General features: G+C 47.4%; 1 protein-coding gene across 3 annotated transcripts in view; it reads left to right on the forward strand.

Moving 5' to 3' along the window:
- Positions 1-15680, forward strand: part of Npas2 (neuronal PAS domain protein 2) — a 186450-nt gene that overhangs the window by 119109 nt on the left and 51661 nt on the right. For all 3 annotated transcript variants that reach the window (XM_087898097.1, XM_087898098.1, XM_087898099.1), the window contains 2 exons: positions 9250-9370; positions 10363-10476. In XM_087898097.1, the coding sequence (XP_087754223.1) occupies positions 9250-9370; positions 10363-10476 (235 nt within the window). The remainder of the gene's footprint in view (positions 1-9249; positions 9371-10362; positions 10477-15680) is intronic.

Below are 15680 nucleotides of genomic sequence, written 5' to 3' on the forward strand. Positions count from 1 at the left end.
GCGCACACACACACACACACACACACACACACACACACACAGATACATACTAATAATAAAGTTGAAGGACTTTTAGAATCAAGTAATAATAATAACAAAGAGATCTATGTGACTTCTTAGCCTTATTTGTGAGCTCCAGAGCAGCCACTGGTTTCCGTTACTGGGCAGGACCCGTTGTAAGAATGGACTCCAGTCCTTGCTTGTGTGCCTCTCCCTGGCGCTTCCTGGTGAGCGTGAGCAAACAGCCCTAGAGAGGTGACCCTGTGTAGGATGTTGGTTTGCAGGACAGTGGAGCTTTCACCCTCGCTAGATGAAGTTTGTCTGCCCCCAATGCTGTGTCAGTTTGCCTCTGCCAGCAGGGGGCAGCATTCTGGGAACACTGAGTCATCAGAATTTGGTATTTGTCAGGGTACTTAGCTTTTGGCAATCTCGTGTGTGAGAAGATATCCCATGAAGATGTCGTTTCCTTCCCCCCCCCCCCCCCCGGCCCGGTTACTGTCTTGTGCTTACTGGCCAGGTGGATGCTCTCTTGTTCGAAGCATGTACTCAAGTACGGTTGGGGGTTTGTTCTGATGCCTGCATTAGTAGCTGCGTGTCCTTGTGTGAACATAGTGTATGCTTGCTGTTGCCACACACCTAGGCTGTGTGATGGATTCCCCTATTGCTGCTGGACTGGAAGTCTATACAGCCTGTTTTTGTACTGGATACTGTAGCAACTGTGACTGTATTTAAGTGTTTGTGTATCTGAGCAGAAAGGGTGCAGTAAACAGTGTATCATAACCTCATGAAACAACCAGGATATTACGTTATCCATCACCACCCATCACCGCCCATCACTAATCACAATACCCTTTGCTACTGGACTTTGACTTTCTCTGTAGCATGCGGCAGGCATTCGCATCACAGTCTGGACACTGATTCTCAGGGAGGATTGCTGCCGTCACCTCTTAGGCCCCATCCTGCTGGAGATGTCCGAACACAGCAAATGATACCTGACACTAGATAGAAGAGATGGACAGCAGGACATGAGCTACCCATGTTCAGAACCCAGTGGACGAGAACACTGCGCATCCAAAGGGCCATGGCAGCCTTTGCATAGATGAAGGGGGGGGGTCAGAGGGAGACTGACTTTGTAATAACAAGATGGGGGTATGCACCCAGATCCTAGTTAGCTTCTTTGAGTCATTCTACCTGCAGGGGTTGGCACCAAATCCTCCATCCTGGAATGAGCAAGAGGTATGCCTGGTCTCTTGACAATAGGAGCTTTCGGTTAGGCCATCCAGGCTTCCAGGTGCCAAGAATGTATACCACATAACATTGAGCCTCAGTCTGGAGCCCTTTAGCGTAGAGAGCTAACCTGTTAACACTGCCTCTTCATGTGGCTTCCCGTTTCCCTCTCTTTAAGATATATTGGTGAACAGAAGTGTTTTTCCTTGGTGTTTGCTACTTTTGTATTTAGATGTTCTTTCATGGAAGCATGGTCAGAGGGATTCTGTACTGTCGTCTGGGAGCTTGAATGTCTAGTTTGACTTGAGACTTAGATAAATCTAAGTATCTCAAGCATGTTTCTAGTTGGCTGCTTCCTTTGTCTGAGTCAAGGCCTTTAGGATTCCCCTGAGTCTATGGGCATGTCTTCTCACTGGGAACCAACCAGTGAGAACCCTGGGACCTCTCAGATGGTTCTTTTTAGCTGTAGCCAATACAAAGCTTCAGCTAGAACTGCCACAGCCCCTCAGAGGCATTCTAGAGCTGAACGTTCACCCAGCCTACTTGCAGACCCCCAGACATCTTGAAGTTGCTTTTGGTACAGGCTCACTACACGTTGCTGGGTGCCCCTGAACTGCCATTACCTGTTCAAGCCTGAGATGTTTCCCAGGTTCACAGTAGTCTCAGCTCATCCCAAGACTCCTAAGGTTTGGCAAGGAGAAACCTGAGAACAACACAGTGTGGAACTCAGGGGAGACCCTTCCCAAGAAAGTCCCCAAGTGGGACTAACTCCTAGATCGTCAGCCCAGGGTCTATCAACAAGTGGGAGAGAGCCCCTACTACCTCCCGCCTCCCACAGGTAAGCGATGCTCTTGCAGAAGAACCAGGTGGGAAGATGGCTGTAGAGAGTGTGGTCCCTCCTTCATCCCTGTAATTGCTATCATTTTCATCAACAGAGCTCGGCTCATTGAAGAAGCAGTTCAGCTGCAGAGGCAATGTACCCTTCTCTCAGCACTACGGTTTAAATTTTCCAATTATCACTGTTTGTAGCAGTTTTTATCATCTGAAAATGGCGTCATAGTAAAAATAAGCAGTAAATACATGTAAGATCTAGGAGCAGCGTTGAGCCCTTGCTTAAATATCAGCCGACCAAAACCTCACAACCTCGCATATGCCCCACGAACCCTATCCCTACCCATTCATCTTCATTCTAAACAGTTATTCATCCTTGCGCCCTCCAGCCCTCCAGCCCTCCAGCCTACCATTGCTCTCCCACATAAGGACCTAGGCTAAAAGGTCTCTCGCTTCGCTCTGCCACACCCACCCTAGGGGAAGGATTTAGACGGAACCCTCAGAGAAAAGACTATGGAGGGGCTTGGGGTTTGCAAGAGTCTGAAATATCTTTAAGAAGACAGGCTACTGTCATCTGGATGAGCATTAGTCATATGCTAAAAATGCTAGAGGGAATTGGCTTAAAATAAAATCCCGAGTGCCAGAAGGGAGGTGGTGAGAGCCAAACGGAGGACGGATGGCATAGGCTGATAGAGTGTCCGCAGGGTCTGTTGACGGAGGTATGAACTCACATCTCCAGTGTAAGCCGCCTGGGTACTCCCTTTCCTCACTCCCAGTCAGCCAACCACCTTATCCCTGGTCCTCACACCTGCTTAAATGCTGGCTCCAGAAGGGGAGGGATTTACCTGCTCTCTAATGCTTTCTCAAACTCCCAAATGGAGTCTGACACCCCGGAGCCCCCAGTACTGCTGGCTGGAGTTTAGCAGTGAATTGAGTCCTGTGAACCCTGTCCCTGCTCCCTGTTCCCTTCCTGTCCCTGCTCCCTATTCCCTTATTCCTGTTCACACTTGGAGCATCTCCAACCCAACTTTGGGTATCCCACTCTTCAGAATACAGATGTGAGACCTCTTTGCTTTGCAAGATGCTCTTCAAACTTGCAACAGGGCGGTGTCCTGACGAGCCCATCTGCAAGCTGTGATCATCATTAAGTCAGAAATGCATGACATGGATCCGGGTCTGTGCCTTGGCCTTGCAGCCCAGGACTTGCTGCAGCTTTCTGTCGTGATAGTGAAGCCGACCTGGGCAATCACTTCCCGCCACTGCCCAGGTCTCCACAGAGGAGTGGACCCCATATTTCTAGCCCAAGAAGAGATAAAAAAAGTTCTAAATTCTAAGTGCAGTTTCTGTAGACTGCAGAGAGTCCACTTGGGGCCATTGGCAAGTTAGAAAGTTGTAAAGCAGGGACTGTCCATCCTATGCCCACCACCCGCTCTCACAGTCTCAGTGCCCTCCTGGTACACTAATTCCTCCAGCCAGGACTCTGCTACCTGGGTCGGCGTTCTTTTTGCAACCTCCTCTTTCATCGCTACCTGCCCCGCCCCCTGCTCCCATCCTCTAGCAGCCGTGTGTTGGGTGTGTGTGTTGACTTCTCCCTGGAGTTCCTTTCCACTCTGACAGTCCCCCAAACTCCATCCTGCTCTTGGATCTCACCCAAGAAGTCCTCTGTCTGGAATTGTTACCTTGTCGACCTCCTCCCCTGTCATGTGAAATCAGCACCCATACTCGGGATTCTCTGGGCACTTTTTAAAACCTTCTCTCGTGGGGCTGGCTGTCCAGCTAGTCCATAAGACATGCTGGGGATCAGGGACATAGCACTGAACCAGCTCTGGGGTTCCTGTGGGTGACAAGGGAAGCAGAGGACACCAGACTGCAGGTGTATGAGTAAGCAAGCATCACTGCAGTGTGGATGCATCTGTACGCATTCCCCAAGTGTTTGCTCAACATACCTAGCATAGCAGCATTTCCATCTCATTTAATCTTTACCCTTCCTCTTTCTTGTATTTGAGGAAAGTGCAGAGCCAATGTTTAAACCCCTTCTGGGACTCCTGTGGGCTTTGTTGTGATATAGAGGCATGTTGCTAATCCAGCAGAGGGGCTGTCCTCACAGGCCCTAAACCAGCAGCGCACTGGAGCACTGGAAGAGGGATCCAGGGTGAGTAGCTAGGGAGAGCATGCTCAGGAGGGAAACTGCAAGCTCCTTCAGAAGATGTGTCTTCAAAGCTCAACAGCTCGCTGAGCACAAAGGTGTGGGACAGTCCGGGACAGTCAGGCTGGATGAAGGCCCTGAGGAATCTGAAAGACGGAAGAATGGGAAGCTGGTAATGTGGGCGGCGCCAGGGATGGTGGGCAGGTAAAGGACACAGGGCTTAAAAACTGGGGTGAGCTGAGCCTCTGTTCTTAGGACAAGGGAATCCAGGGACAGTGGTAAGCAAGGGATGACTAGGACCTCCTCTGGCTGCTAGGGAGGTCGCATTAGACAAGGACCAGCACTGGGGTGCGAAGCCCATTTTGTCCATGTCATGACTCAGGTAAGAGACAAAGGTGATCCAGATAGGTAGAAACCATGAGAGGACTGGAGCAGAGAGAGTAATAGGGAATGACACCAAGCAGTCCCAAGGACACTGTCCTGGTTGGTTGTTTTAGGATTGTTGTTTGTTTTCTTGTTTTGACACAAGCTAGAGTTCTCCGGGAAGCAAAACCTCAATTGAGAAAATACCTCCATCAGACTGATTAATGATTTATGTAAGAGAGCTCAGGTCCCGGGGTGGAAAGAGTGCCATACCTGGGCATGTGGTCAGGGTTACATAAGAAAACAGGCTACCTGGGTGGTGGTGGCACCTGTCTTTTATCCCTGCACTCAGGAGGCAAAAGCAGGTGGATCTCTGTGAGTGCATGGCCAGCCTGATCTACAAATCAAGTTCCAGGACAGACAGAGCTGCTACACAGAGAAACCCTGCCCTGAAAAGCAAAGCAAAACAAAACAAAACAAAAGCAGGCTGAGCAAACCATAGGGAGCAAGCCAGTAAGCCGCACCCCTGGCTTCTGCTTCAGCCAGGTTCCTGCCTTGACTTCTTACACGGACCTCCTGCAGAGAAGTGCTGTTACCTGCAAGTCTAAGATAAAATAAACCCTGCCCTGTTTGAGTTCCTGTCCTGACTTCCTTCTGTGATGAACAGTGATGTAGACATATAAGCCAAATAAACCCTTTCCTCCCCAACTTACTGTTGGTCACGGTGTGTCACTGCAGAGATAGAGACCCCAGCAAGGACTAGTTGGTATGAGCTTAGTGGAGCATTGCTGCGACAGACCCGACCATGATTTGGGGAGGCTTGTGGAAGAACTTTGAAATTTTGAACTAGAAAAGCCACTGAGTGCTGAGAGCTCAGTGGGATGTTTTGTAGGAGCTAGTGAGATAAGAATATTGAGAGCAGTTCAGCAGATGGAGGCCTGGCTTGTGAAGTTTGTGGGGGAAGTTTAAAGACTATCAGGGCCGAGGGCTCTCTTGAATTAAGAGCTGTCATTCTGGTCAGCTGGGAGCCAGCCATGACACTGGCAGCACTGAAGTTAAACCTTTGTCTTACTGGGACAATTGGTGCTGGTTAGGTGGAGCTAAGAAATTAGTAGTGGTTAGGTAGAGACCAGCATCACTGAGGTGAAATATTCTGGGCTGTGTTTCCCCAGAGTCAGCACGCTGAAGCTGGGTTCTAGAAGTGACCGAGGTTGTCTCTCGTGCCGGCAGCCGAACTTAGTAGTGTAAGAGTCACCCAGCTGGTACTGGTTTGAAGGCAGGAAGGGGTTATAGAAAGAAGCTGAGGATTGGCACGGTGACAGGGCAGGAGAGGACATTGGTAAAGGTGCAGCCTCAGTGGCAGCTGAGGGCCCAGGCTGAAGGAATCCTGGCACCACGAAGACAGCCTATGAGAGGCTATTGGGGAAAGGTCATTGGCCAGCGTAGCAGATGACCCCAGCAGTTTTGGAATGGCAGTACGGTGGGAAGACCACCAAGAACTGCAACAGCAGTGTAGTGGAGCCGCTGGAGCCTAGAAGACAAGCTGTGTGTGCTGAAGAGGGTGGAGCCAGAGAAGTGGTCCAAGCCCTTTGGAGGAGCCCAGGAGATTGTGAGTGGGCCCCGGATGCTGGAAATTCCTTTATTTAGACTATTGGGAGTTTGTCTTTGCTTTGTTCAGATTGTAACTGTGCCCTGGTTCTTTCTTCCCTCTGGAAAAAAGAAAGTACTTAATTTTTGATTTTTAACAGATGCCCACAGTTGAGAGACTAAACTGAGAGAGAGAAAGAGAGAGAGAGAGAAAGAGAGAGAGAGAGAGAGAGAGAGAGAGAGAGAGAGAGAGAAATTTGTGGTTTTACAGAGAATTTGAATTTTAAAAGAGACGATATTTTTAAAGAGACTACTTTTTAAAGTGAATCTGTAAGGCTGGTGGACTTTAAGTTTGGAAAATGTCTTATATTGTGATGTCTTTATTAATGTGTGATCTTGGGGATGACCAAGAAAAAAAAAAGTTGTGACTTAACAGCGATGTGTTTATGTGTCAAGTTGAGAAGAGATCAGTTGTGCTGGCCAGATCTATGTCAACTTGACACAAACTATAGTCATCCAAGAGGATGAACCCTCCATTGAGAAAATGCCTCCGTAAGATCAGGCTGTGGGCCAGCCTGAAGAGTATTTTCTTAATTAGTCATTGATGGGGGCAGGCCTATTCCATGGTGGACCTGGGTTCTATAAGAGAGCAGGCTGAGCAAGACATGTGAGCAAGCCAGTAAACAGCCCCCTTCTATGGCCTCTGCATCAGCCCCTGCCTCCAGGTTCCTACCCTGTTTGAGTTCTTGTCCTGCCTTCCTTCAGTGATAAACTACAATGTGGAAGTGTAAATCATATAAACTCTTTCCTCTTTCCTCCCTAGCTTGCCTTTAGTCTTACTGTTCCATCGCAGCAAAAGAAACCCTAGCTAAGCCAGGCAAACGTGGGGCACGCCTTTAATCTCAGCACTCCGGAGGCAGAGACAGGTGGCTCTCTGAGTATGAGGCCAGCCTGGTCTACAGAGCGAGTTCCAGAACGGCCAAAGCTACATACAGAAACTCTGTCTTGAAAAAAAAAAAAAAGAAAAAGAAAGAAAAAAAAGAAAGAGGAAAAACCCTGGCTCAGACCTTCCCCCAAATTGCTTTTGGTTATGGTGTTTTATCACAGGAATAAAAACTGTAAGATAGAACTATCTGGGTGTGGCAATGAAGGTGTAAGGAGACAAGGATATCTGAACGCCTCTTTCGCGGGTGATGTGCCAGGTGACCTGGTGACAAATTAGTAGTACCATCTGTAGAGATGAGAACCCTAGATGCAGAGAGGACAGGGAAGAATTAAGGTGGCATGGATTACCTATGACTCTATGGTCCTGGAGAGTCTGAGTGACTGATGGAAGGTTGGGTTTGTGGACTTGAAGTTGGTGAAGATTTGAGCTAAACTCCATCAGGTGTATTAAAGCTAAATAATTGGGGGTGTATCTCCCAGGACGAGGAGGAGGGTGAGCCATGTGGGTCTCCTCTCTTCACTGTGAGCTCCTCGTCACACACCTCTAGTCAAACCATTGTACCTCAGTCACACTGGCCACCTCCCGAGAATTCAGCGTCTGTGTTGGCTGGTGCCTTCTGTCACAGGTCAGGACGCTATCCACTTCCGTTCACTCCACTGGCAGTTCTGTAGGACAGAGTTGGACCTGGGCCGTGTGCCGTATTCATTTTCTATTCCCACTGTCTGGGCACTCAGGGGAACAAAATCCAACTCCATGAATTAGGGACCTGTGAGAAACAGGCAATAGCTTTACCTGGGCTAAAGTTCCAAGGAACTCTGCGTTCTCTTTATGGTTGTTTAAATGAGTGATTGACCTCTCTCCAGGGCTCCTTATGGTCCTCGCCGACTCCAGCCAGAAGGCAGGAGTACAGGCAAACAGGGCTCTCCAAGGCAGGAAGGGACTTAGTTCTCTGTACATGTGTCAGACTTGACACTTGGTTGTTCCCTAAGCCACAGACAGCAGCATATATGAATGTGAGCGAGTGTGCACATATCGGTGTGAGCAAGTGCACACACAGGCATGAGAGCGAGTGCAGAATCCTCCCGGCCAATGGACCAAACCAGCTGCAGGTGGGAAATACTTGAGACAAAACTGCCCGCCCTGACCATACGCAGACCCCTTTTCCATGCCGTTAGTCTCTAAATGATATAACTTTGTGCAGGGCATTCATGTTGCCTCAGGCACTGTGAGGCTGTTAGAGATGACCGGAGCCCAGGTTCTGTGAAAAAGCTATACCGTGGATTCCACAAGAGATCCTTCAACAATCTCCTGAGGGTACTGGAGAGCAACTAAAAAAGCCGTTACCGCTTTTATTCTTTGACAACTTCATACATAATGTGTTGTAATCATTCTTACCTCTCATCATCCCCCTCTCTCATCTCCTTCCCACTCCCCTCAGGCCCTCTCTTCCAACCAATATGTCCCCTTCCTACTCTCAAGACTTTGTTTTGTTTTGGTATGACCCAGTGAGTTCATGGAGCACTGCCTACACGAACATGGTGGGGTGGGGTGTTATTTACAAGATCATAGGCGAGTTACCGGTGGCTACTTAAAGGACTCCTCCTTCCCCAGAAACCATTCATTGCCAATAGCTCAGGAACCCCACCCCCACCCCTGACTCTCTGCAGTCTATGATGGAATGGTAATGGGGGCCAGTATCTTGTACAAGTCTTGGGAAAATGCCCACAGCCATTGTGAGTTCTCTCCAGCAGCCGTGCATGTCCAGAAGACAGTCCCCGCATCTGCTGGCTCTTTTGTTCCTTCCATCCCCTCTTCTACCATGTCCCCTGAGCTACGGAGAGAGTCATATATAGATGTCCCTAAAACTTTTATCTTGTAATCTATATATTTGCAGCTGGCTAAGTCCAGGGCCTCATGTTCTCTAATCAAGCACTCTCTTGCCGAGCTGTGGTCCCAATCCCTATAAAAGCTTTCACTTTGCAGTCCCCCAGTACGGAGGAGGGGTGGTCCATGGAGAGTCTTCACAGACGTGTGGCCCCCAATTTTTCATCTCTACATCAATGTTGAGCTTCCAAGAACTCTGGGGTTCTGCCCCCTCTGACGTTCATTAGGTCGAGTGTATGCCTTTTCTCTTTATTTTCTCTTGCAGTCGGATGTCATGGATCAGAACTTGTTAAATTTCCTTCCAGAACAAGAACATTCTGAAGTTTATAAAATGCTTTCCTCCCATATGCTTGTGACGGATTCCCCCTCCCCAGAATTCCTAAAATGTAAGTTCACCTTCCTGGTGCTGTTATTGGATCTCAAGACAAGAATTAGCTCTAGCTCGTGAAAGGAGGTCAGAATGAATTAAGAGGGGAGGACTAATTTTAAGAATAATTTTACTCGTGACTCAGAACATCTCCAAGATCCCTTGAGGTATATTTTAAGGGGAAGCTAAAACTGGAACTTGGAGAATGTAAGACATTTTAGCTTTTATGTGGAAAAGTTGCAAGTACGGCCTCATGAGGATAACATGTTTTGCATGTATGACAGGAGATGCCTTTTCACGTGAGGGTAATAAATAGGGCAAAAGTCAGAGAGCAGCCTGCTGCTTTTAGGGAATACTAAAAGGTAAAGTCTCTATGGTAGTAAAATAATCAACTGCTAATTGAATAATTAGGCCGGAAATCCATAGTCTGTCCTCCTGGGGCTGTCATCTGGTTATTTATATACATGTGCAATTTCATGGAAGTTTGAGATTTATATCAAAATATTTGGCAACCCAGATAGAAGGCGGGCCTCGGTGCCTGCTTACCACGCGCCGCTTAACGAAGCATACGCAATTGCAGGCGGTAGCGAAGATGCTCGCATTTGCTCAAGCCCCAGTCCATTTCCATGCATAATTGGTCCCGTCGTACATCTGATTTCCCTTCAAAGCAAAGCAAGAAAAGATTAAATTAAAGAGAGTGGCTCTATACGAGCAGCTTTATTTTAGTATGGCATGTGAAAACAACCAGAACTAATCGATGCCGACACAACCAACCACAGACATCTGTGAGCAAATTGACTAATTGGGTCCAACTATAGAATACGGAATACGGATGAGCTATGGAGACACAGGCCCGTCGCTTCCAGGGTTAGAAGCCAGATCCGACAGTCTGTTATAAGAAGAAATCCACGCAGGCCATGCGTGGAGTAGATCATGAAGGCACAACTTGTTTAGTCTGGCGTCTGTGTAACCTTTCCTCTCCCTTTCTCTCTCCTCCCTTTAACGGCCCAGCTGACAACGATTTAGAGTTTTATTGCCACCTTCTCAGAGGCAGCTTGAACCCAAAGGAATTTCCAACTTATGAGTACATAAAATTTGTAGGAAATTTTCGCTCTTACAACAATGGTAAGCTTTCATTGTCCTATCCTTTCTATGGTGTCTTTTATCGTGCAAAACACGCACAGGAGGTCCTAAGAATTAGTTCATGTCTGCGTTTGGATTTTCCTGTCCCCAGGACCGTGTGTGTGTGTGTGTGTGTATATGTGTGCGTGTGTGTGTGTGTGTGTGCGTGTGCATGTGTGTATGTGTATGTGTGTGTATGTATGTGTATGTGTGTGTGTGTGTGTTCATCAGTGTTCTCTCCCGTTCAAGAACACACACACACATCAGTTTGTGCCAGTTTGTGCATACACCCTCAACTGTATGAGTTCTGTTTATTTGTTTTCCAACTGGTGGGATAATTTTGTGCAGTGAGAAATAGTTTACAGTTAATAAAGAACAGGCCCAGCCTACTTGCTCTACCAAGCAGGCCTGAACTGTGACACCCGGATCTGCCCCTTGCTGCCTGCATGTTTATCTCTCCCATACAGTCCCGCTGTGAGCCCAGTTTAATAGGTCTGGCTCAAGGTCATTCACTATGGCCCTTGTGCACAATAAAGGGCCTGTTTGACCATGAGCCAGGAATCTACAACGGATCAACTAGCCAGCAGAAATCAGAAACCACCCAGACAGCCAATTGCCCAACCTCTAGCGGCAGAGACACGAACTCTAAACCAGACCTGAACGTTCATTTTGACTTGTTACCTATGCAAAACGGAAACGCAGGTCTAATGCCAGAAATTTCAAACCCAGGTCCTATTCTGGGCAGAGCACAGAAGGCCTGCTTCTTGAGATGCTGTGGTCCTCAAACTCAACACAGAACAGATAGCATTGGAAAATCTAATATTTTCTAAAGAAAAATAGGAGACGACATTAATGGGAATTGGGGGAGGAGGAGAGAAGAGGAGAAGGGAAAGAAACCAGAGGAAAAGAGAGTAGGCTGCTGAGCTGCAGAGTTGAGGAGGAGGGCCTGTGGGAGGCACAGGGAACACATGAGAACAGTTCTAACTTCTGCTGCTTGGGTTACTACTCTTTGACTCGGGACCCACTTGAGGCTGTTACCCCAGCCAAATTAGTCCCAGGTTCCAGTGGAACAAGCCAAAGTCATGGCACCACACTCTAATGCTGAGGCTAACCAGGATTTTTTCCTTCCACCCTAAATGATCCTTGGCTACATGGTATTTCAATAAACACGCGTGTTTCATTTAAAAGATGGCTAAGTACAGGAAAGCTGCCAGAGTGATTTTCAGTTCCTTGTTCAGGATTTTGTGCCTGGAGAGTGGCCTCCATGGCTGACTTGGCCCTTCAGAGGACCAGTCTATCCAGTGATCCATGTGACTAGGATGGTAAGTGAGCGGGGGAGGGCAATTCGTTCTCCTATGTGGGCCCCTAAGTCTACATGAAGCCAAGGCCTGTCCGTGTCTGATCTGACTGATTGGAAAGGTGTGGACAAGCTTCATGAGACAGCCTTGGGAACCATCACATAGAAATAAGTGGTAGCTTGTGGGCTGCCTGACAGAAGACGTTGACACCTGGTAGAAAAGCCAACGTTGTGCCAACCCCAGAGCAACAATTCCTTGAATGAAGCAGCTTGTCAAAATGCAAACTCTTAAGCCATGTTCAAAAATGCTAATCCAGGGAACCCACAGCCTAGGGTCATGCAGTTGGAGAGGGCTGGAGAGATCCTGGCTCCAGGAGTCCCGGACTTCATTAGTTCATTATCGTATCATTTCCTGGAGACAAATAGTGCTCCTTCCTGTCAGCTTTATCATTGAATGTAAATGGCCATTTAGAATAGGCTTAAAGTGTGTACGCTGATTTGCTCAGCCCCAAACTGGACTACTATATGATCCAGTCACCCCACTTCTTAGTACATACCCAAAAGAAGTGACAGCAAGTGCTTGAAGAGGTATTTGTGCGTCTGTGCAAAGAGAAGCATTAAGTGCCATTGCCAAAAGGTAGAAGCAGCCCAATTGTTCGTCTGTGGGTGAAAGGATTAAAAAAAAAAAGTGTGCAGTATTCCTACAGTGGATTATTACTCAGCCTGCAAAAAGAGGAAGATGTTGATGCATGCTGAAGCATAGAAGAGCTTTGAAAGAAAGCACTATGCTAAGTAAAGCAAACCCATCATCGAAGGGCAAATGTTGTGGGATTCCATGCATATGAGGTTCCTAGTATAACTAAATCCATAAGGATAAAGTAAAGGGTATCTGCCCAAAGCTGGGGGGGGGGGCTAGTGGGGAGTTGCTGAGTGGGTGTGCAGTTTCCATTTTCTAAGGTACAGTTCTAGAGATGGATGGTGGTGGTCATGCACAGAGATGCTTAACTGTCTATTTAAATGCAGGGTGGGTCTGGGATGTAGCTTGGTGGCATGCTCAGTCCCCAGCACCAACAAGAAAAAGGCTAATGTTAAACTGATACTATAGTGATTTATTGAAGACTATCCTAAATGGCCAAAGGCACAGAGGGAAAGGCATGGCATTCAGACTGAGCACTCGGGGATGCTACTCCTATGTGGCCCTGTGCCAACAGTACCCATGATCAGGTCAAAGGGTCACCTGTGGCTGACTGTGAGCTGCCATCCTGTACCCCGTGAATTTATGTTTCTCTTCCAAAAAAAAAAAAAAAACAAAAAACAAAAAACAAAAAACTTCCAAATAGCGCTTCACATCTGAGAAGGCTTCAAGAAAATAGGCTTCCTTCCGAATACCTGAGCTGTGTTTTCATCTTTTATCTTTTAAGTAGCAAGGCTTTATTTTCACTTCAAGCTGAGACAGTGTTTGTTTGCTTGAAAGAATGTGTGGAAATTATGTGTGACTTTTTTTTCTTAACTGTTGCTGCTATAAACACGCAGCATCCAAAGCAGAAATGTTGAAGCCAAGAACATCATCTCTCTCTAGACCTTCTTGGGTAGGCTGATGCTAGAAAGGTTTGGTTGGAGCAAGAGTCCCCACGTGTAAATGGAGACCTTGGCACGAATGCAAAAGACCTCAAGTGAAATGTGTAGGCTGGCGTCAGTTAGACTAGAGACATAAATTCTTTTTTTTATTATTCTTATTTACATACCAATCCCAGTTCCCCCTCCCTCCTCTCCTCCCGCTCTCCCCTTCCCCCCACCCCATCCTCCATGAGCTCCTCAGAGAGGGTAAAGCCTCCCCTGGGGAGTCAACTAAGTCTGTCCCATCACCTCATTGAGGCAGGACCAAGGCCCTCCCCCCAACCCACACCACCCTACCAAAAACAACAACCCCGCCCCTATGCTATGCAAGGTATCTCTCCATAGAGAATGGGCTTCACAAAGTCAGTTCACGTATTGAAGTTAGATCCTGGTCCCACTGCCAGTGACCCCACATGTCCAAGCCACACCATTGTCACCTGCATTCAGGAGACTTCGTTTGGCCATAATTCAAACATAATTAGACATAAATTCTAATGCCCTTTTCTACCACAGGAGGGTGACTAGGGATAACCATACTATTTCACTCATTTAAAACTCTAGAAGAAAGGACCTCAGTGTTTGTCACCAAAAAGAAGTGATCCGTGTTTGAGGGGGTGTAGAAGGAATGGCGGGCTGCTTCCCATCGTCTGCCCAGCTAGCTTTACTTGAAATAATTACACGGAAACTGTATTCTTTGAAACACTGTTTGGCCCATTAGTTTTAGCCTCTTATTGACTAACTCTCACATCTTGATTAACCCATTTCTAATAATCTGTGTAGCACCACAAGGTGGTGGCTTACCGGGAAGGATCTTAACCTGCATCCATCTTGGAGAGGAGAGCTATAGCGTCTGACTCACTTCCCTTCTTCCCAGCATTCTGTTCTGTCTACTCCACCTTCCTAAGGCTGGCCTATCAAAAAGGCCAAGGCAGTCTCTTTATTAACCAATGAAAGTAACACATAGACAGATGACCCTCCTCCATCAAGGAGGAACCAATGCTTACCATGACTTGAGCATTGCACAGCATACATGAAGCTCCTGGTTCCTCCTTAGTATGTACAGTTGTTAGGTCAACTTGAAACACAAGGGCTAGGATAGAGCTGGGAGATGGGGGTGGCATGCATGGGACCCTGGGTTCCATCCGAGCAAGAGCAGGGGAGGGACAGGATGACGCTGAGCCAATGAGTGCTTTTGGAGACCCTCACAGTGCATACATGAGGATCCTGTCTGCTTTCTTGTTGACCCTGGATAACACTTTGATTTTCCTCCAGTTTTCTGACCTTGACCAAGGGAGGGCAACCGAAGGAAGAGAAGGAGGGAAGGAGGGAGAAAGGGAGCGAGAGAGCAAGAAAAACATAGAAGGAGAGGGGAGTATCATTGTCCCCACTGGTGAGATTATGCTTTCTTATAGGAGTTTTGGGACCACCCATTCACCTCTGTTCACCACCCCAGTTTGTTGGGCAGCATAAACAGCAGCCACTGCCCGAAGGCTTGAGCAAAGTGTAATATTGTATATATGTTGGCCACTCCTTAGGAGATGATCATTGGTCCCAGTGTTCTAGGAAGAAGATCTCAAACAAAAGACTTTATTATATTATCCTAGATGTTTTTAACATGTGAAGAAATATATGTTGGGAAATGGAACAAGAAACGAGTCTTTTTAGAAGTGTTCACTTGAGGACAGTTTCTAACCTGCCTGGCAAAAGGCTCCTGAAGAATACAGACTGGGCTAGGTGACCGCAAGCCCCAGCCTTTCCCAGGAATCCTGGCTGGTGGAGAGCATGGGGTAACCACTGAATGCAGGAGTCCTGTCTTCCTCTGCTCTATGCATTGATGATTTCTAGAACAACACGAAAATAAAAAGACTCTTTTTGAACTTTGGCTGTCCTGTCCAGATGTTCTCTCCAAAGAGAGACAAGGAGAGACGCTTTTGAACAAAATACTGCTTTTTCTCACCCTTCTAACTAAATATGGGGTCAGGAGGACCTTCTTAAGTTCTATGCACCCAAGTGCCGTATCCCCTACCCTACCACTACAAGAGCAGGGAGGAAGCAGCTAGAGAAGTATCAAGAATGTAATAAACATCTTTGCTTTCAGGGGTTGTAAGAAGCGGGCTCTACTCCTGATAGTTCATTTCATGGCAGAAAGAAAGCCTTTGTTGGGCCCTCTCCCAGCCTTGGACTTGAATGTGCATCTGACTGAAATCCAGAACACAGTATTTCAAAAGTTGCTGGTATGGTTCCAAATAGGTCACCCTCAGCAAACATTCCACCCTGGGCTTTCCAGAAACCA

Source organism: Myodes glareolus, chromosome 18 (assembly GCF_982192425.1).
Source record: "Myodes glareolus chromosome 18, mMyoGla1.1, whole genome shotgun sequence".
NCBI classification, from domain to species: Eukaryota; Metazoa; Chordata; class Mammalia; order Rodentia; family Cricetidae; genus Myodes; species Myodes glareolus.